Source organism: Neodiprion virginianus, chromosome 6, assembly GCF_021901495.1.
Source record: "Neodiprion virginianus isolate iyNeoVirg1 chromosome 6, iyNeoVirg1.1, whole genome shotgun sequence".
Classification (NCBI taxonomy): domain Eukaryota; kingdom Metazoa; phylum Arthropoda; class Insecta; order Hymenoptera; family Diprionidae; genus Neodiprion; species Neodiprion virginianus.
This window is the reverse complement of record NC_060882.1, coordinates 28,531,933-28,553,496: the sequence shown is the minus strand read 5'-3', so window position 1 is coordinate 28,553,496 and position 21,564 is coordinate 28,531,933. Positions and strand designations below refer to the sequence as shown.

General features: G+C 36.7%; 1 protein-coding gene across 6 annotated transcripts in view; it reads left to right on the top strand.

The window, feature by feature from the left end:
* The window catches only part of LOC124307487 (LIM domain-binding protein 2), a 114,217-nt gene extending 93,394 nt beyond the window's left edge, over positions 1-20,823 (top strand). For 3 of the 6 annotated variants that reach the window (XM_046769173.1, XM_046769168.1, XM_046769170.1), the window contains 8 exons: positions 9,445-9,547; positions 9,766-9,938; positions 10,225-10,470; positions 10,647-10,779; positions 11,602-11,726; positions 11,838-12,080; positions 12,463-12,505; positions 18,300-20,823. In XM_046769173.1, coding sequence (XP_046625129.1) covers positions 9,445-9,547; positions 9,766-9,938; positions 10,225-10,470; positions 10,647-10,779; positions 11,602-11,726; positions 11,838-12,080; positions 12,463-12,505; positions 18,300-18,325 — 1,092 coding nt within the window. In that variant the 3' untranslated portion in view covers positions 18,326-20,823. The remainder of the gene's footprint in view (positions 1-9,444; positions 9,548-9,765; positions 9,939-10,224; positions 10,471-10,646; positions 10,780-11,601; positions 11,727-11,837; positions 12,081-12,462; positions 12,506-18,299) is intronic. The other 3 variants (XM_046769169.1, XM_046769172.1, XM_046769171.1) reach the window with 3 other exon arrangements.
* The last annotated feature ends 741 nt before the right edge of the window (positions 20,824-21,564 follow it).

Here is a 21,564-nt window from a genome sequence, read left to right as displayed (position 1 = left end):
TAACTACACGCTGCACGCATTGCACGTACGTACAATGTAATTTTTGCGGTGAGAAGGTAGAGAGAAAGAGAAAGAAAATAATCCGCGAATCTACACGGTGATAATTTTTTTCTTTCCTCGTTTCGGCGACGTTTCGTCAATTGTAATACACATGTATGGAAATATTTTTCCCTATGTCGTGTTATTCCTTACGTAATCGTCTGATTTCATATCGTCACGTGTACCGTGTACGTACGTACGTTGCGTCGAAGGCATGCGTTGTATCGTCAACGGTATTGCATTACGGGTGGAGGGAGGAGGTATACTTGAATTTCGATCAGGGTCATCATCGCCGTTCGGGGTGTGGAGTGAATTGCGATTAGCCGTTTGTCTATGCGTATATATCTAATAATACATAGGTATGCCCCGACGATGCATGCGTACACGCGTAACTCTTATTGAAGAGGGAAAAAGAAAAGAGAAAGAGAGATGCTGACGATGAGAAAAATTTAATTTTCTTTGCCTTTAATTTATTTTCTTTGTAGTTTATTATATATTGAGAAATTGAAGAAGAAAGTATAAAGCGTTAGAAATATTTTTTTTTAAATTGTACAAGAAAATTCACCAGCACAATTAACAACTGTTTGGTATTTGTAATTAATAATTTGGGTTTTTTTTTCTTCGTTTTATTCCATGGTTACAAAATCTCGAAAGTGTGAAAAATACAGCTCACGTGTTAATCGAATAGTTACTTCATTTCTCATCTCTATCCCTATTTTTGTACGAGTTCTTTTTTTCGTTTTTGTCACGTTCTCTTTGTCATCGTCGTTAGATCACAGATTCGGCCTGATAATTTGTTGAATCTACGTAATAATCGCTCGTTGATTCGATGTTTGGATTTTTTTTTTTTCAACTCTGCCGTTACACGCGTATAAGATTTTATACGTATTGGTTTTAGAAAAAAATGAGTCGATTTTTATCCTAAAAGATAATTGTGACCCTGAATTATATGAATTGTAACGTAAATATGTCAGCTGATTGCGTGTCTCAATTTTTTCGACGTGTTTTTGACGTTATTATCCGACTAGAAGGTTATCGGAAAAACAATCACGCGGAGAGATCGATGATTAAGTATATTATAGGTATCGTACCTTTCGATAAATTACGCCGCGACGGATGATGTAATTCTTTATATATTTTTTACCTTTATTCCTATGTACCCTGACTTTTCACTAAAGATATAAAAATTCTAAATTAGAGTCATTTTTATTATCGACATCGTGTCGCGTTACACTTTTATATTATAAATTAAAAAAAAAAAAAAATAATAATTTTAATCGTGTATCGTCCGATTCTTGCAGCGAATTTCCAAATCTTACACGCGTCCTTAGAAACTTAAACACGCATATTTCAGTATATTACACGTATAATTGCCGGCTGGCTCGTGCGTATATTTCGACGTAAACGTGGGACTAATTTGCTTCTTGGCTCATTAATCTTGGAACGCTTGAACCACCACCACCACCACCACCTCCCATGCTCTCTGCAATGGCGTGCAGGACACTTTGACGGTGTCCAGGCAAATTATCCTTAACCATCCCATCCCATCGTTCCACGTATCCTTGCTCAAGGGTTATCATCGTCTCGACACTGCGGGTCTCGATAAAAATCGTACTATGCATTTAAAGTCTTTGCACATTTCCTTCTTTCGTCATACCAATTTATTATCCCCTATTTTTATTTTCCTTTGTTAAAGTTGAAAATAAAATCCAAAAAAAAAAAAAGAAACCATTCAACCGACAAAATTTACTAGGTATTTGTTTCTATCACTTGTTCACTTGCACGGATGAAACGATAACAATAAATCGCGTTTTCGATTTTTTGGCAAAATTACAAGGTAACAGTTTACCCAGCAGCGCGCTGTAACCTTGTTATTATTATAAACGACGAGAGTTTTAGATTCTGACTTTTCATACAATCGTACTGTGTACTCGTGAAATACACCTACGTAAATTATATGTATACGCGTACACATGTATGTACATATAATACGTGTGTAACGGTACATTGAAAAAAAAAAAGAAAGAAAAAAAAACTGTTGGACACTACCGTACGTACAGCTAAGAAATTATGAATATGGATGATAAAGTGCTATGAACGAAAACGTGTTTGAATATTGAAATATGTAATATGACGGCTTAACGATTATTGTCAATACTTTGTACAGCTGCAGCAACCGTTTCGAGTTTTCATTATTCATACATTATTTCTGTATATTATACAAAAAATATATTGCAGATTCCGAATTTGGTATTCTTTCTTTTTTTTCCCCTCTAGAATTTCGATCTATACTTTATACGTGTATTTGATAATTTTTTTTTTTTTTTTATATAATTTAAAAAATTTATCATCAGTCAAAAATATATTACGTTCATCTGATGAAATAGAAATGATTAGAAAAATTTACTAAATCTAAAGTGGCTTATTTTAATATATTTTATTTTGATGGTTGACCGTTTCTACAAATTTTCACAGCTACGATGAATATGAATAAATCGTCTACGATCCCTCCTTCTTCTCGTGAAACGATTTTCTTTTCTTTTTCACGTACTTTTTGCGAAAATTTTGTTTTCTCGCTATCCAATGTATATCGACGAACTAAGAGATCCTCCAGGCGACTTCCACCTGTAAGTGTACAGAACCGGCTTCCGGATCCCGTCATGTCAACGCGAATCCCTCTCTTCGCCATCGACGAGCTTCTTCTTCCTTCGCCTTCTCTTCTCCTCTTCCTTTCGGCTCTCCGCATCTTAGCACAGAAACATACGTGTATATGGGCCAATCCATACCGTTTTGACCTGGGTCTGACCCTTGACCTCTCGGATGGGGTTGACAATTTTTTACATGATTATTCTCACTTTGAAAGGCACTCGGTTTTTTTTTTGTTTTTTTTTTTCTTTTCAACTCGATTTGAATTTTCTACAATTTTTTACAACTATTTTTATTGATCGACACGATTTAAAAATCTGAAAAAAATACTGAAAAATCGTGTGTCCTTTCAAAGTGAGATTAATCATATAAAAAATCACGGACTCCGTCCGAGAGGTCAAGGGTCAAACCCAGGTCGAAATGATAAGGACTGCCCCACGTATACGTGTTTGTAATGATATACTGTATGGATTCTAGAATCTCGTTACACGTTACAATAACGATTTTGGATCGGTGTTGAAAAATTTTACGGACAATAACAACGATAAAAAAAAATTGTCGCGGTATTTGGAAATATATCTCGAAGTATCAAGCGAGAAATGATTTAGAAGGGATAACCGGAGGGAGAATGAGACGACGAAGAAACGAATGAAAAGAACGCGAGATGTGGAAAATGGTGGAGAAGAGAAGAACTAGAAGAATTAATGCGAACCGCGAAACTTGCGAATGAGAACGCGCGACCGAGCAGAACTTAGTCTCGATGGATGCTTTCTCCAAACTTTCACGGCGATTTCGAATTGTTCCCTTTCTCGGGCGTCTCCAGCTCGGCTATGCCGCATACACATGCGTATGTACGTACATCGCACACCGCCAAGGTACACGTACATAGAATTTGAAATCTAGTTCATAACGAAGAGCGCCGACAGGAACAGCTGCTTGTCCCAATTTCTTTCGTTATACCTTGCGGAAGAATTTTCTTTCGGACCTTTTCTTTTACCCCCCCCCCCCCCCCCCCCCCCCCCATATATATATGTAAATATCGGTTAGTCCTTTTTTATTTTGTTCGCCCAGAAGAGAAAAGAAAAAATACTCAACGACGGTTCGATAAATTCAGCGTTCGCACAGTATTATCACGATATTATATGACAAATTTGCAACGATTGCGAGGAGAATGCAGGGAAAAAACAAAAAAAAAAAAAAAAAAAAGAAAAGAAAAATCGTCGATTGTTAAGGCGAGGCTTCTTTAAATATCTTTTTTAACTCTTGTCGACCGAGTTATTATATCGTCGCGGAGTTGAAGAAGAGGTAAAATGACAAGGGATGGAAAAAATGAAAAATAAAATGAATTTCATTTCGCTCCGGCATCGTGAATCTGCTCTCTCTCGCTGTATCGATCCCTAGCTGGGGCGTACTTGAAAAATCAGCCTGGAAATATAATTCCACGTTTGCGCAGACGAACAGCAAAGGTATAGAAACGGTACTGCGTGTCTATATATATATATATAAATATATATATATGTATATATATATATATGTATATATATATATGTATAACATATAGTACGTGTGTAGGTATACGAATTCCGCGTTTATACAGATACGTATACACGTATTATATATGACGGTGGTTGTTCTTTTTTTTTTCTTTCTTTTTTTTTTTTTATCTTTTATTATTTCCTTCTCTATTTGTTCATTCGGTCGCTCGTTCGTTACTCGATTCCCTGCTAATTTTCATTTTTACCATTCTCGTTTTATTTTCACATTTATTTACCTACTCATCTCGTTTCCGTCGATACCCATAATGCATTTCAATGCAAATCTTGCTATCCGATAACGCGTAACTGTTATTCGTTCAACCGGTCTTGAAATATATCCACTGCGATGCTTAATTAGACGATGATTTTAACCTCGCTTAGTATCATTCTGCGGTGATTGATAATAATTTTGGTACAAATTACTCGTCTACCCGTTTATTTTGAAAAAGTTGTTCTGTGGTAGTAATTAATCGTGCGATTGAAATTGACTGATATTCTCGACACAGTGATGATTTGTACATATCGTTGACAATCGATTAATTGTATTTCGCTAATTCAACCTGAGTTGAGTATTTGAGTATTTTTTGTTGTTAGTGTTTGCAGGTGTTTTAGCGATGAATTTTATCGATCAAAAATTGTCCGGTGATACTTATACGGTAATCGATTTATTTTCAACATTTCTTTCATACCTCTCTGTGCAAACGAGATTCTACGAGGGAGGGATAATAATTGTTCCAAATTTCCAGATTGTAAAAAATTATGTCTCTTTCAATAGATTTATGATCTCGACAATGATCTCGCGTATCGATACCTTTCAATGTTTCCCCCTCCTACATACGAATCGAAAATCTTACATTATACCGAAAAGAATTGTTTACACGGATATCGAATTAAATATTTTACAATTTATTCTTCGCTGTTAACGATCAATTTTCTCAATCTTTTATTTTTTTATTTCGTTCGTTTTCAACGATACTCGTTACCAAATATTACACAGTTTACGTTTCGCTGTTCGGGGAGAGGCGAGAACTCCGCATTTTACCGCAATTTCCCATCAGCTGTCTGTCAAACAATTCGCAATTCCAAAGGGAAATTAAGGAACGATTGTACAATATACGTATAATATTTTTACAATTTCTTAACCACGATCAAGACCGAGTTTGTTGTAGTTTTCGGTGAAAATCAAAGGCTGCGCAACGTGACACGCATACATGCCCGCAGCAAGATTTAACCGCGTATGCACGTATAGGGCGTAAATTATGACGTTTGGTTGTAAAATTCCAACCCGTCGCGTTTCGATTGTCCATTATTATTGACATTGCTCACGTGCGAGACACGTTGTTGCATTGTTCCAAAGCCCGTAGGCGCTTGGAACCTGCAGTTGAAACTTGTACGCACGGAATACGAAGAGATCCGCAGGCATAATAAATAATAGAAGGAGAGATAAAGGGAGACGATGTTTGGCACTGATATTCTGTAAAAGTTTTTAGAAAGTTGAGAACCCTCGCGGGATACCGGGTAATAAAATGAGGACCCCTGCCCTCCCCCGGGGGTGGGGGCCCCCTCGATAACCCATATTGTACCCCCCCCCCCCCCCTCCCCCCCCCCCCCCCTCCCCCGATCCTCCTCGCAGCCGCCCCTGGGCTGTATATACTCGGGTGAACCGGGAGAGTTCTGTCCGTGTTCTTGGGGCAAGAGGCGGATTTTCGTATTTCAATATCGGCCGAACGGGCGATGATAAATTTTGAAAAAATGGTGGGTCGACGGCCATGAATTTTCCCGTTATTTACATATATTTTTCTAAATCTAATTATAAAGGCGAGAATTAGGAGTGATTTTTAAAAGGGAAAACCAGAGGCGGACCGCGCCGACAATAGTTATCCGGCTTGGTATGTACATGATCATATACCACCCCTAGTCTCCCCCTAACAACAGTGGGGTGGTACAGTCTTGGGGAAAAATTTTCCAACCACCCGCTACAGACAGCGACAAAAATTTTTTACTCAATTCGATTTTATTTAATTAATAATATCGCATTAATATACCCGACTTTGCGTGATTATTTATAACACTGTACTCGGTACGCGAGCAGAAACGTTTCTTCGGTACAAACCTTACCAGGCAAAAGATTTATTACCGCCGAAGGCTCGGTCAAGTTTTCAACAGTTTCAGTATTTTACGCTATCCGTTAACGCTTGTAACGGTCAAGTCTTTTCTACGCTGCTTATCGGCGAGCGAAATTTTTTTCTTTTTTGCTCCTTCTCTTTTCTCTCTTAATGTGACTATTATCTATATATGCGTATATACATATATATATATATACACGTATATACGAGTGTAATCGCGTAATCGCGTTTGCAACGTCGTCGGATTCCTTATCATCGATATTCAACGTTCTTTATATACCGTTCCTTTATATCTCGACGAAATTTTTTGCCAGTCGCGAAATATTGAAGCTAGAGGATAATGTCTGCACACAACTTAAACTCATATATATATATATATATATAATTAATTGTGCCTTATTCCAATGCATCGTATTTGTTTATATTTACCGATCGTTTCGCGTAAATTATGGGCTGATGGATTTTGCGGGACTTGGCGATTTATCGGGATTAAAATACCGCCATTTTATCAGCGTTATCAATGACGTAATCCGTGCATATCTCCAACCGAGTTACAGATTATAACCATATCACTTGTACGTTATGTCTACATATATATATATATATGTATGTATGTACAAACACACACAGGGCTCTTGCCGTTTATAATGCGTATCGCGTATATATTCACTTCTAAAATTGTTTATCGTTATACGTATACTGCATTAACACACACGTTCATCCTATTACGGCTAATTGCCCGAAGGCTGCCGAAATTTTCGACTTATCGCACAGCTAATTCTTATAGTAGTAAGAATATTCTCCGAGTTGTTGTTTGTAGTCATTGTATGAAAATCTTTCACCGCTGTTGCAAAAGCAGTTTTTCGTTTATAATATCGGTATTCCGTCACAAAAATACCGAAGATCAATGCTTGTCGGGAACAATTCAAACGGTGCATAATCTATTACCCGATTTCTAAGTATGTAGCGACAAATAAAATGACAATTGATTTTCTGAGCTTCAATTTTCCCAAGTTCCATTTCTCACGAGAACGTTGCGCTATTAAGCGACATCCGGTACTACGATTCAGAATTAGTATTCTTGCATTGAGTCGATGAAAATGAGGGTGAAGAAAATAGAAATAAAAAAAAATTATTATTTTTTTTTTTTTTTTTGAACGTTGCACTTCAACTCCGCTTTATTCGGTTAAAAAATTCTTTGCAAAAGTTGTGACAATGTTAATATATAATTAGGTATTATAACGTGATACAGAAATATGTATAACTTCCGGCTGTGAATTTTTTCTTTCCTCCCCCGGCGATTCCGAGCCAAGGGAGACGACTAGCTTATAATATACGTTATATACGTACGCGTATATAAAGCGAGAGAAAATGAAGGAGTCTTACATCTCCTGTAGAAAGATCCGGTTCGGTTAATAATTCATAACGTACGGAGTGCGTGTAACATCGAGAACGGCGGTGAATATAATATTAATATACAATATACCTGTGCGAACGTAATTTTTGGAGTGGCGTAAGAAGGCGGGGAGGATATTTAGGACAGTGCGGTGGCGGCTTAAGCATCTACGCACGTATACGATCTATAGGTATAATATTGTAGCGAGTGATCGTAGTTGTAAGGCATGTCAAGTGCAAAAAAGGAGGGGGAGTAGGAGGAGAATTTTATCGTGATCACTCAATATGTGAAAGTAGAGTAAAATCTGATGTCAGCTCTGCTAGGGCAAAGCATCGAGAGGCGCTACCATGCCGCAAGAAACTAGTCGTCGTAGTCGTTGTGCTAGGCGGCGGCGATTGTTACCAGAGTTTCGCAATATACCCAGGCGGCTAGCTACTTCGCGGAAAGTTATTTCTCGCGAGCAAGCGACCCAGCCGTGTGCCGTGCTGCTGCCTTCGTACCTACCTACCTACCTACAACTTCACATCGCCTAACTACGTACCTTCGTATCCATACCCCTAATACGCTTCGCGACGTGTACATTTTCAAAGTCTGGTAGGTACTCGGTGTTGGTTGTGATCGAATATGCAATCGATTACTTGTACTGTTACCGCGCGACGTGCGGTGGGAATTTTTATTTTTTTTTTTTTTAAGTACCGCGAAGGGAAGAAACGTTGACAGGTACGCGTTACTCGATATAAATCTTTTTTTTTTTTTTTTTTTATTCTATAAGTTATTTTTGCCCAACACACGCGTATGTATGTAAGACGTGAAATTATGCTATATCCAGTTCCCGAGACGACGATAACCAGCCTGACGTTTTGATCGATGTTATTTTTATTCCAACGCTTTACATACTTTTTATTATACTCATCCATTATAGTTTCTTCGAAAACGTATACACATTTATTTACGGCATTAATATGTATGTTACTCACTTTGGTTAATTATTAACCACGTTACAGACGGTCGTTTGTTTTTGATTTGTTTTTCTTTTTCTTCTCGTTGGTGTTTTTTTTTTCTTTTATAATATATATAAGCTTCCGTTAACATATAAAGCGGCAATTCTCGACCTTTGCACCTTTGCCCTTTGATTCCTACCAGCGGCAGTAGCCGCGATCTTTCGCCGATAAATTATTGTATAACCAATACTATGTGTAAGAAATAGGTAACCGTGTTCAATAGGTAATTGAAGTTTGGCGATGTATATTCGTCTCTTCGTTGAAGAGAAATTTACAAGAACTTGCAAAAAATTACCCGCTTGCTCAACGAGAAATCGTTTGATTTTTATTCTTCTCGAAGCAGAGAGAAGAGAGCAATAATCGTAAGAAACGGCGAAAACCACCCTTAAAGGTTCGAATGTCGCCGAGTTTCGTTGTATTCCAATCATAATTTCGATCGAGACTGCACATTCGTGTAGGTCACTCATGCGTTATTCAGGACCGAGTTGGAAGTGATCTACGCGGCTCACTTTACCCTCCCAACTTTTGCCGTTTTACTTTGCTGAAACTCTCCCTTCTCCTTCTATGTATCGTACATGTGTGTCGATAGAATTTTATTACCAGACACTTGTGTGATTTAGGTGAAAACACCCGAAAGAATCTATAAGACAATCCTTACATCTCTTTTATAACGTTGCGTTTTTTCTTCTTTCATTTTTCAGGAAAGCGACAACCTTTGGTGGGACGCGTTTGCGACTGAGTTTTTTGAAGACGACGCGACGCTCACGCTGACGTTTTGTTTAGAAGATGGACCTAAGAGATATAGTAAGTTGTAAAATGAACAACCTTCGTTTGAGGAGATGAGACATTTCTCGTAAATTACTAGTATATGTGCATGAAATTGAAAAATCATCACTAGCGAATCGCTCGATAGCAGCCCGGAGTAGTTTTTCTTGACGAAAATTCTAGACGTCGCATTTTGACGAATTCAATTCACAATATTCTTGATATTTTAACTAACGTTTTTCTAATTTTTTTTACAGCGATAGGAAGGACGTTAATACCGAGGTACTTCCGTTCGATATTTGAGGGCGGTGTTACGGAGCTTTATTATAATATGAAACACCCGAAGGAATCGTTTCACAACACTAGTATAACACTGGACTGTGATCACTGTGTCATGGTCACCCATCACGGGAAACCTATGTTCACTAAGGTGTGTAATTTACTTGTGTATTGTATATTTAATCGTATGTAATATCATTGGTATATGTACTTATTGTCTTAGCTGTACGTTTATTATTCGCCCTTGTTACTGTTTAGCAAAGACAATTGAAATGTTTGAATTGAAAAAAAAAGAACAAGAAAAAAATTAACATCGATGTTCTAAAATGTTACGTTTCCCAGTTGATAATTATCGGGCAATGGATAAATTCGGAGGGTGCTGAACTTCGTTGTCTTGATTGAATAGAATAAACACTGATTTTCTCTTTCTGTCGTAGGATGAAATGCAATTTGAAATGTACGTATTCCAGGTCTGTACAGAGGGTAGGCTAATATTGGAATTCACATTCGACGACCTGATGAGGATAAAGTCGTGGCACATGTCGGTGAGAACACATCGAGAGCTAGTTCCCCGATCCGTGGTCAGTATGCACACCGCGCAACAGGATCCCACGATGCTTGAACAGTTGAGCAAAAATATCACGAGACAAGGCATCACGAATTCTACCCTCAATTATTTAAGGGTAAGTATCTGAGCATCGTTCCGATCGCCCGTCTTACGGGAATGGATAAATCAGAGAACGACCTGTAAACGTCACCTTTTCGAAATTCCAATAAAACTCTTATCTACTTATGGTTTTATCGTTGATTCTTCATTTGATCGTTCTTTTTTTTTTTTTTTTCTCTCTCTTTTTCACAGTTATGCGTCATACTTGAACCGATGCAGGAACTGATGTCAAGGCACAAAGCTTACGCGTTATCGCCTCGCGACTGTCTGAAGACAACTTTATTCCAGAAGTGGCAGAGGATGGTTGCCCCGCCGGGTAAGAGAGGTAGACGGACAGATGCTTTACATGAGAACAGCTGGCCGCTGGGCCATATACTACTACAATTTTGCAAACTGTGAACCATCATTTGTTTACATTTAGTCTAATATACGAGTACATTGCGTATATGTTTCTTTTCGCGTGCATAAATTGTTATACCTGTAACTCGAAAATACTCGGTCTCAAGAGCCATTCTCTTCCTGTTTCACTTTTTCATTTTTCATTACTCCTACTCTAATATCTATTAGCGACATTCTCTGTTGTTTATCAAACGTTATTGTCAATATTGCCGGTCTGAGAAACGTTTACCAACTGTGTACATCTTGAAAGCGGATATTTTTTTTTATTTTGTCGAGACTAGTGCGAACGATGAGACTTTTTTCCATACCGAATACTACAGTTTTGCAACATCGGTTTATCGGCGAAAAGTCTTGGTACTTGTACCTGAAAATTCATTCAATTGTATCAATCATTTGAATAAAAGAAAACTTGTGTTGAATTGGTCAATTTGAGAAAAAAAAAAAAAAAAATTCGTTTAGCATAGAGAATGAGATCTTGGAACCTTGGATACGATACGGCATGACCGCGATATTAGAAATGCGCACTTGTGTATATAAATATACATATATTATCGGTAAAATTGTGTGGCGTATAAAACGTGAAGTATCTATTTGTCGCTGCATGTGTGCCTGTAACTAACAAGCATATATCAGAGACCTTTGATTGAAATAAAGGTCCACAGCTAGGTAGTGATATTGTATTAGTAACTGCTTATTTTTGCCGTAGCTGATACAAGTGAGTGATGTACTAAACAGATATTATTTACAGAGTCACAGAGGCCGGCGAATAAGAGAAGAAAGCGAAAGGCCAGCGCGTCTGGCCCAGGAAATAACGCGCCACCAGCACCTAGTAAAAAAAGGTCCCCAGGCCCTAATTTTTCACTGGCGTCTCAGGTACGGAAAACAATAATTCACGGGTAACCGTTATTGTTTGAAATTCACTTTCACAATGGACGATATTCCATCCACTGACTAACCACAAACTTTTTTTCACTCAATTCGCAGGACGTAATGGTCGTGGGTGAACCCTCTTTGATGGGTGGTGAATTCGGCGACGAAGACGAACGGTTAATCACACGATTGGAAAACACGCAATACGACGCGGCTAATAGCTTAGATCCCCACAGTCACGATACGTCCGGAGGTCCTCCACCGCATCCTCACCAATTTCACTCCGAGCCAAATGCCGGAAATTCTTGGCCTCCAGATCGCGGTCCAGGCCCGCCACAAGGTGGTCCAGGAAATCAGGTAACTAGAATGTCATGAAGTTTGATATTGCGGCGGTTCCGAATGCCAGGAAATTTTCAAACTCCTGATAAACTAGACAAAAGTTATTCGTCTAGTTTACGTACCGTGATTGAAAACTTGATTAACGACGAATGGGCCTCAAAGTCTAAATCGAAAGTCACGAAGAGAGAAGAAACCGTTTGAAAAATCTACAGCAATGTTATTTGCACCAATGATTATGAGCTCGAATGAAACGATCTGATATATGAATAATTTGAGAAAGGTTCATCGTTAGAACGTTCAAAGTGATTGAAAAATCCGCTATTTTTTATCCATTTCTAATGTTCTTCGGCACTGAAATGGCATATCAGTTAAACGGAGAAAACTGTTGATTTTCTTCCAGGGAGTTCAAGGGTCCCAGGGTGGCGGCGGAGCTGGAGTTCAGGGTTCGCAGGATGCCAACCAGCAACAGCAAGACAAAAAAAGCCCCGCTGTGAGTCAGTGAGGCCAGGAGTCCCCGCGCCCCCCCACCAGGGGGCGACGGGGGCGCAGGCCCAAGAACATGGCTCCCTAGCGGGGCGAGAACCTTCACATCTCTCCTTCCTACCTAGGTCCATCTCATCATCGTCTGTCACACGTCGGTGTTCTCCCTCCGATACCTCCGCATCCTTCTCAAAACCTTTCGGCGATCCCTGAGAGCAACCATCATCCTCCACCGCCTCCACCGCCTCCTCCTCCTCCTCCTCCCCCTCCTCCCCCACCCCCTCCACCTCTTCCTCCCCCATCTCTGCATTCTCCTGCCGTGGAAATGGAAGCTTCGAGACTGGCTCAGGTGCAGCAACACCCGTTGCTCTCCGAGTCTGGGCCAGGTACGACGTTGTCGCCATCTGCTCAGCCTACTGGTGGGGGTTTGACGCAGTCGATTCAGCAAGGTCAAGGTCAAGGACAAGGTCAGGCCCCTCTGCAGAGTTTGGTGCAACAGCTGCTCTACCTACAACTCGAGTATTTATTGGCACAGCGAAGTCACGTTTGAAGGATGAAGATATGTACAAAAAGGAAAACAACAGCGAGGACAACGCAAACGCCGTTGTATTCACTTCTCTTCTTCTACATCCAACTGTCGAGGGCTAGACAACGGATTCAGTGATCATAGTTTTTTTTTTCATTCGTCTCCTGAGTATTTTTTTTTTTTTTTAACGAGGAACAAGCATGAGTGTCATCGTAACTTGAGTATTCTTTCCAGGAGTCGAGATAGGATAACAGAAATGAAAACATACATTTTCAATTATTCGACTAAAGAAAGTAAAGTTTTATAAACTCAGTGATGATTTTAATTAATCTATGATGAATTAATCATCCGTATTTCATCCATGAGAAATCCTTCGACAAATCATGCCACCACTGATACCTATTATTTGCTGCGCTCAGTGGTGAATTGAAGATTCTAAACATGCTGGCAGAAAAAAAAAAACAGTAATGCGTGTCACGAAATGTCTATTCAAACCCGAGGAAGCTTGAACAAAACATACGACATGCATATGTGTTCGTGAATAAGGTATTCTTTCGAGGAGTTATTGATACACGTAAATATATTTAAAATATTGGGAACAATATATCAAGTTACGAGAGATAACATGCTTGCCTACGACGATATTCCTGCCTGCCTGCTTGGCCTGGTCTGGTCGATAAATTACGAATGAAGCAACCTGGCCTCTGATGGAGATTATTGTAAATGGTGCTTACTCTACTGCTGCTTGGAGATTAACAAATTCAAAGACAGAGGTAGTGAGGGTAAGCTTTATTAGCGTGTGATAAACCCGAAAAGTGACTAAAGTGACAAAAGAAAATTAAAAATAATAAGAAATAAAATGAAGTAAAAAGATAAAAATAAAACTAAAATTAAAAATAATATGCACGTCGCAGAGACGATTCCCGCTCTGGCGCGAGCTGTGAATGAATCTCTTATCCGTCAACAGTATTGATATAATTATAGATTAAATAAATAAATATAATATCGTAAGAGATTTAGCATGTAAGTACGTATTGTGAATTGCGAGAGTATGAGCGACCGAAAAAGCGAGAAAGAGAGAGAGAGAGTGCGCGCGTGAGACAGAGCACTGGAAAGAGGGAGAGAGAGAGAAAATGAGAAAGAAAGAAAGAGACCCATTCTAACGATTTACGGAGCTTTTCTCCGTTTCTTCTTTCCCATTTTCCGGCAGAAGGTAAACTTGCCCAAGTGGACGCTACTCATTATAGGCCTTTCTGTCCGAGAAAAAAAGAAAGGTAGAGGAAAACTACACTCTATCAACGAAAAAAAGTTGAAGAAAACTAACTGACGAATTTTATTCCCCTTCTCTGTTTATTTAAATTTTATTTAACCAATTACAAACGCATGAGGGTATTTTTACATTGTTTTTTTTTCCATATAACAACCCTTCTCTTTGAGGGTAATACGTGATTGCAAATGCTATCTACATATTATTAAGTAAGAAGAAGAAGAAAGAAAGAAAAAAGACACAAACACGAGCAAAAGTGCATTAAAATGCGACAGTGTAGAAAACAGATCGACAGAATGGCAGAAGGCATTATTACTTTATACAATTTTTCATCACACACGTTGCCATTCATACGTGACACGATTCGTTCGTTCCTCATACTCATTGCTGTGAAATTCGTGAAAAGTAACCAAATAAATCTAAACAGTAACAACTCGTAAACTATATTTTTTCGTGGTGGCCCAAACATACGTTCATCATCAATCGTCCAACACAAACAACACGCATTATGAATATTAATTAACTCATTAATACGAAGTTCCTTACGAGCGAATTATGTTATACGCATATGTATATATATACACACACACACATACATAAATTGTTGTCTCATACATACACGTACGTAAATGCATATATGTATATAACATACACATACATACATATATATATATTTATATATATGCATACACATTCAAACATATATGTATATACACATATTCATACATGCATACATACGTGCATATGTATATACGTGTGTATGTTGTGTGCGTTTGCAACACTTGTATGTGCTGTACATGTTCCTCGTTGTATTTGTTCCTATTTTTTTTTTTTTTTACTACACTATTCATGAACGCGTTGTGTTCTCAGTTTCTATGCTCCTTTGGGTTAGCTCTCTTTTAATTGCCCAGTTAGTAATATAATACATACATTATACACACATACGCTCTTTTGAAGAAAATCTGATTTGTTCAACATGGAATAATCAAAGATTGCTTGCAATCACGAGTCGCTTGTTCGGCGATGGGATTTTTAACTTTAGTAATTTTTGGTCTGAGTTGGAGAAAAAAATAATTGAACACTAGTTTTCTTTTCAAAGACACACAAAAATGTGTCATACTAGCATCTTTATTTTAAAGTTAAATTCTTTCGTTTGGTGAACATGGATCTTGATATTTCATGTCGAACAAATTTTATTTCTATATATTTGAACGTAATTATATTCCGTGCATAAACAACGTTTTATCTTGAATGTGTTGATATCGATGATCCTGGGTCACCACTTAATAATAAGAAATACGCGAAACGAAATGTTCTAAATAAAAATAGATCATAGATTCTCAGGAAAATCTGATGCATCACAGAAAATTACTTTTTTTTTAAAGAATATATTATTCTTGTAATTAATTTATTGTAGAACAAGATTCTAAATCGCTGTGACTTGAATATTATTCTCAATCTCAATCACTCACCAATTTGAAGTATATTAATCTGTTCTATCGGTGTTTTAATGAGTGCTGAAATTTTATCATCATTTTTATTTCTATTTTTCAATTTACTAGAAAGATGAAAAAATTCTTGTATTGTTTCGCTCTTTTTGGAATAAGTTGAAGTATTGGTTCCACGAAAATAATCCAAGAAAGAAAAGGTGATACTAATTTGAGCAGGTTCGTAGAATGTTGATGTCAACTAAATTGTTACGGACAATTTTACGTACAAAATCATCACTTTTTCATTGAAAGCATCACCTCTGTATACTCGTAGAGCACGCGGAAACAGGTATAAACACATACACAGCGTTTAATCATCACAGTACATATTTAATATCTCTCCCTCGTGGTATAGTAACGTTATCATTTTGTGTCCTTTTGATTTATGTATATAAGAAATAAATAAAGAACGAAAATCGTATACATACTATACATAAAAGCGAATTTAGGTATAACATATGCATTGAAAAGTGAGGGAAATCACATTTATATGTATACATATTAGGCTGGTCGTTATTTATGGTGGTGACAAATTTTATTCCGGGCCGCTTCCCAGATAAACTTCAAATAATTCAAAAACAATTTCTTAATTTTTCCAGTTTTTTATCTCAACGTTAACCGTTCCGCTAACATGGTAGAAATACCCCGTTGAAAATACACGCGTTGAAGACAAATTCTCAGTGTATATTTCATTTTAAGAACAATAATGTTCACAAAAATCTGTAACTGCGAGGTTTTAGTGGGCATTAGTGCTATCCGATAAAGAATTCACATCATCATACCGTGCAATCTCGAGGAATTGCAAGCCCTCGAAATCTTAACTGCTTTTTCATTTAGTAGGTGTGCAATTCTTTGAATTATCTAGTATGATGATGTGAATTTTTTATTAGGTATTACCACCAGTCCCTACTAGTACATCGCAGTTACAGATTTTTTTGAACACCATTATTTTAAATGCGCAAATCCACCCTGTTGGCGAGAAGGGTTAGAATTAAGATAAATATCTGAAAAAATTAGGGAATTGCTTTTGAATTATTTAAAGTTTATTTGGGGGTGTGGCCTCGAAAGTATTCACCAATATTCTAAATACGGACCACCGTGACATATGTATATACATATATACATATATATATATGTATATATAAATCGAAACATACACATAAAAATCAATTCATGAATTATTTGGATAAGCCACGTGTGAAGCCAGTACAGTCCCACAGAGTGCGTGAAAGTAAATATGTATATACATATATACATATATATATATATATGCGTATATGTATATGTATATACATATGTGTGCTTGTGTAATAAGAAGTAAAAGAGAAATACGACACAAAAACAATTGTATGTGTATAAGGGAAGGAACAAATGAGAAGAAGATATGAGCGAGTGCGAGAGATAGAGAGCGAGAGAATATGAGTAAAAATCAATGAGAGTTGTGGGTTCTAGGATAAATGATTTATTGACAAATGTTGTATATTATTACGAATTATAATGACACTATTACAATTAATTAATTATTATATACTATAATAATGTGAATTGAATTTTAAAAGAAAAAAAAAAAAACATTAATAATAAGTAATAGGAAATTTTTAATTGTTAGCAAAAGCACACAGAGCCGACATTACAAGAAAAATTAGTTTAAATGCAATAGCTACTGCTGATCCACTTGGAGGATAGGTCGGAAAGATATGAGCACTGGAAATGTTTAAGCTGCTAAGTACGTTGCGAAACGCGCATTCCCGAAGTTGGCTGTTTTATGCATCTGTGGAAAAATAAAGTATATTTGACTTTGAAAATTCATACCGAATTACGTTACTTGGTTTTTTTTTCTGTAACGTGTCAAGTTTCAAATGAGAAACATTAAATGTCAATTTCTCCGTCGTGTGTGAACAATGACTCAAAAAAATTAAAACAGAAATATATTCGTTAAAAGAAAAAAAAAAAAATTGAATTCACAATATATACCGTATTGTTCCGAGTATAAGACGATCCCCAATTCTGAGACAATATTTCAGGGTGTTTTTCTTAGTTACCCGCACACAACACGGGCCCGCGTATAAGGAGAGGACGATTTTGGCGAGTGCTGTCAACGACAAAAAACCTCGTCGTATATTCGGAACAGTACGGTAATTAAAGAAGAAAAAAATAAATAAATTGTTCTACCCCCGCTGCGTATTAATTATCGTGAGGCGAATCATGGGAGTATTGTTCACGGAAAAATTATCACAGCTTACGTTTAAGGGTATGTAATATACATATTTGTTCCGGTCTTCAGAATTATAGGTATATATAAAAGTATAACTGTTGTTTATTTGAGTGGGACTGTTGTAACAAAAGTTGTAATTAATTAAAGAGAGATGCACGTGTATATGTATATTGTATTTCTTTCTTTCTTACAACCGTTCCAATCTCAGAAACATTATACGAAGAATTGGGTTTGTTTCGGCAGATGTAATAATTCACAGTTTGTTATTTTCCGTGTACAATGTGAATTAATTAAGCACGTAAATACGGTTTTCACTTTCTCTTCAAGAATGAAATTCAATACTTGTTTCATTTCATTTCTGTCGTACAGGTTTTAACTCGATTCATTTACCATCGAATAATAAAAATTTTTCAGACGCAGTCAGTCCATGATAGCCATTGCAGTTAAACTTCCTTAGCTGCATAAACAGCAAAGTGCTTATGTGTCTGTATAAATGCGTTTCGTTCAAACGAGCGACGCCGTGGTGTGTGTCGATCGCATTTGGGGGAAAAAGATAACAAATTTCAATGACTGTGATTTCCCCTGAAATAATCCTGCAACCATATTGACGTGCCGAATGGTTATTCTTTCTCAAGTCAAACTCAAACAACAAATAGACCAGTAAATATTGGATCCCAATCCCAACTGACACCGCTGCGATCTAGCCCAAGAAACGGAATCATACAAACTAGTTTTTAAATATGTAAATTAATGACAATTATGATTAGTAGAAATATTGAAAGTATAAATTGTGGTGGTGACAATTTATCACGTGGAAAGCTATGGTCGTGTGTATAAAACTGCAGCGAGGGCCGCTTCATTTATAATGCAATTCATTTTACGCACGTATTTTACGAGGTAGGGGTCCCACGATTATTTTTATTTATTTATTTTTTTCTTTTCTTTTGCATATGTTAAATCGAGTCTAGTTACACAATCGTGTTATTATTATCACGCAAAAGCACACAAAAGATTTTTTAAGATATCGTACGATGCTGAAAAAATTCCAGTTTCTATTTACCTTTTTATAAAAAAAAAAACAAAAAATTAATTCTACAAGTATCAACTGTAAGATACATAAACACATTATCACGTTGATTAATCTATCTATAAAAGAGTGAAAATGCTCGTTAAATTTGGTATTTGCGTCGTTTTGATCAAATTACGTCAGAAGAGTTTTATCAGACAGGAAAAAGAAATTTCCCACGCTAGATCATTCCGTGCAGTTAGCAGCCTACGATGAGTACAGTCAACATAATTAAAGATGAATAATATATAATAATCATGATTGATCTTGATCAAATTTATTGCACTTTACGTGCTGTAAAATTTACGCCGCGGTTCGTATCGTCCGCGGCTTTGTCATTTGATTTAAACAATTTAAAAAAAATCTAATTGTATCATTTTTATTGTAAATAATGTAAGACAACTCCGATGAAATTTGATGAATAATGATGAAAACAGAAGTATGATGGTCAGTGATTACTTCCAGGTTAATGGTATAAAGAGAAATTCCTTTACGTATATTGTAAACTGGTTAAAAATTAATGATGAAGAAGATAAAAAAAAGAATAAATAAATAAAAACTCGGTTATATATAGCATTTTGTAACATTTTAAATGTTTAAATAAAATGCGGTGTATATGTAATAATTGAAAGTAATTCCTTTTTATACCGCCCCTACTCCATTAACATTCTTAATACAAATGCAGAACATCGTTGTAACACGGCGCGTAACATTTCATTTAATTAATTTATGCAGAATTCAACAATCGCAATAAAAAAAACATTGTTTCATATTAGGCCTTATTATAATGATTCCGGACATGTGAAACCTGCATGAACAAATAGAGGACGGTTTTGAATCGTGTGGAAATTTTTTGGTAAAGAGCAGTCATTTTTTGTAAATAATGTGTTTTGCTAGTAAGATATCGTAGATGATCTCATTGAAATTGATTTGTTACTTCTCCTCTTTCGTCGCAGAGTTATAAGTTTCTCTCAATTGGCTTTCGGAGGTTCAGGCAATTTTTTTTGCATTCACAACCGCATCCGGGCATCTCTGGTAGCCTGTTGACAGGAAAAAAGATGGATAACTGCTCATTCTGCGCTCGCGTGTCGTTAGTGATTATTTAATTTGTGCTTTATATCAGCCTGGCTGTAATTTAAATTATAATATAAATACTGTATGTACTATATTGTTATCAATATGCTCCATAGAGAACGGATATAGAAACATTTGGCTTGATTTACATATTATCATCATCATCATCATCATCATCATCATCATTATTATTATTATTATTACGGAATAGAAGGAACGGTATTTGCATGCAGTCGCTAAAAATACTGAGCCAGCGCTGACATACGTGAGGGATTGTGCACCCTTATATAGTGTATAAAATAAATGAATAGTGAATTAGGAATGGTATGCGAGCTAACAAAAAAAAGTAAAAATTTACATTATTATTAACCTCTAAGTGGATATGAGCCAGCTCGGTATATTATATTAATGTACATTCAAAGTTGGCCCATTACCATGACCAATAAAATAAAAATTTTCATCTATTATAATTATATTACACATTTTTACGCACTCCAAATGAAGAAAAAAAAAACAAAAAAACAACAAAACAAAACAATAAAAAAAAAAGTACATAAAAATTTTTATCCTCGTCATTTGTATTATAGCAACATGTGTTAAAAAAAATCCGCATTATATGTATGTAATCAAAATTGTAACTGAGAAAAACGTTAATAAAAAAAAAAATGAAATAAATAATTAATAAAAAAAAAAAAAAAAAAAAACGGACATGTATTAGAACAACACGCCGTTCGCCTACGGTATTATGTACCTACTCTGCTAATGTTTGCAATTTGTTCATTTACAATTATGTACAGTAGTAGCAATTTTTTATGGTAAATATGTTCTGTACTATCAGCTGCTTTTGTCGTGGTAAATACGGGATGGTTCCAGAATCCCATTTTGTAACGGGGGATGTAAAGCTCGTCAATAATAGTCGAAGGAACTTGCGGGAAGCTATGGTATAGAAATTATCTACCGTACCGACTCGATTGCCATTGTAATCCGAATATAAGCGAGTACGGCACTGTTGTTACCCCCGTGCCTTGTTTTAAAATGATACCCGTGGATTATTGTCCCCAGAAATTTTCAGCAATCTGCAGATTATTGGTAAAGTGAAACGCGAGCGTGGGCTCTGGCATTTTTGGATATCAATCACGATCCCACCGATCTATAGATCAGCGCACGGTGCTGTTTATCTCTTTGTTTTCCGTTTTTCGGCCTCAAGATTCTCTATGCTTGAAATTCGAATCCCACCTGCCACTTGGGCCTTGGGCCCAAAGAAAATTTACCCAGGGGTGCACATGCGGAATTTGATTTAGCTAATGTTTTTTTATTGCCAACATAATCGACTAGGGAAAAAATTAGCTGTCACAGAATCAACTTCCACATGTGTACTCATCTT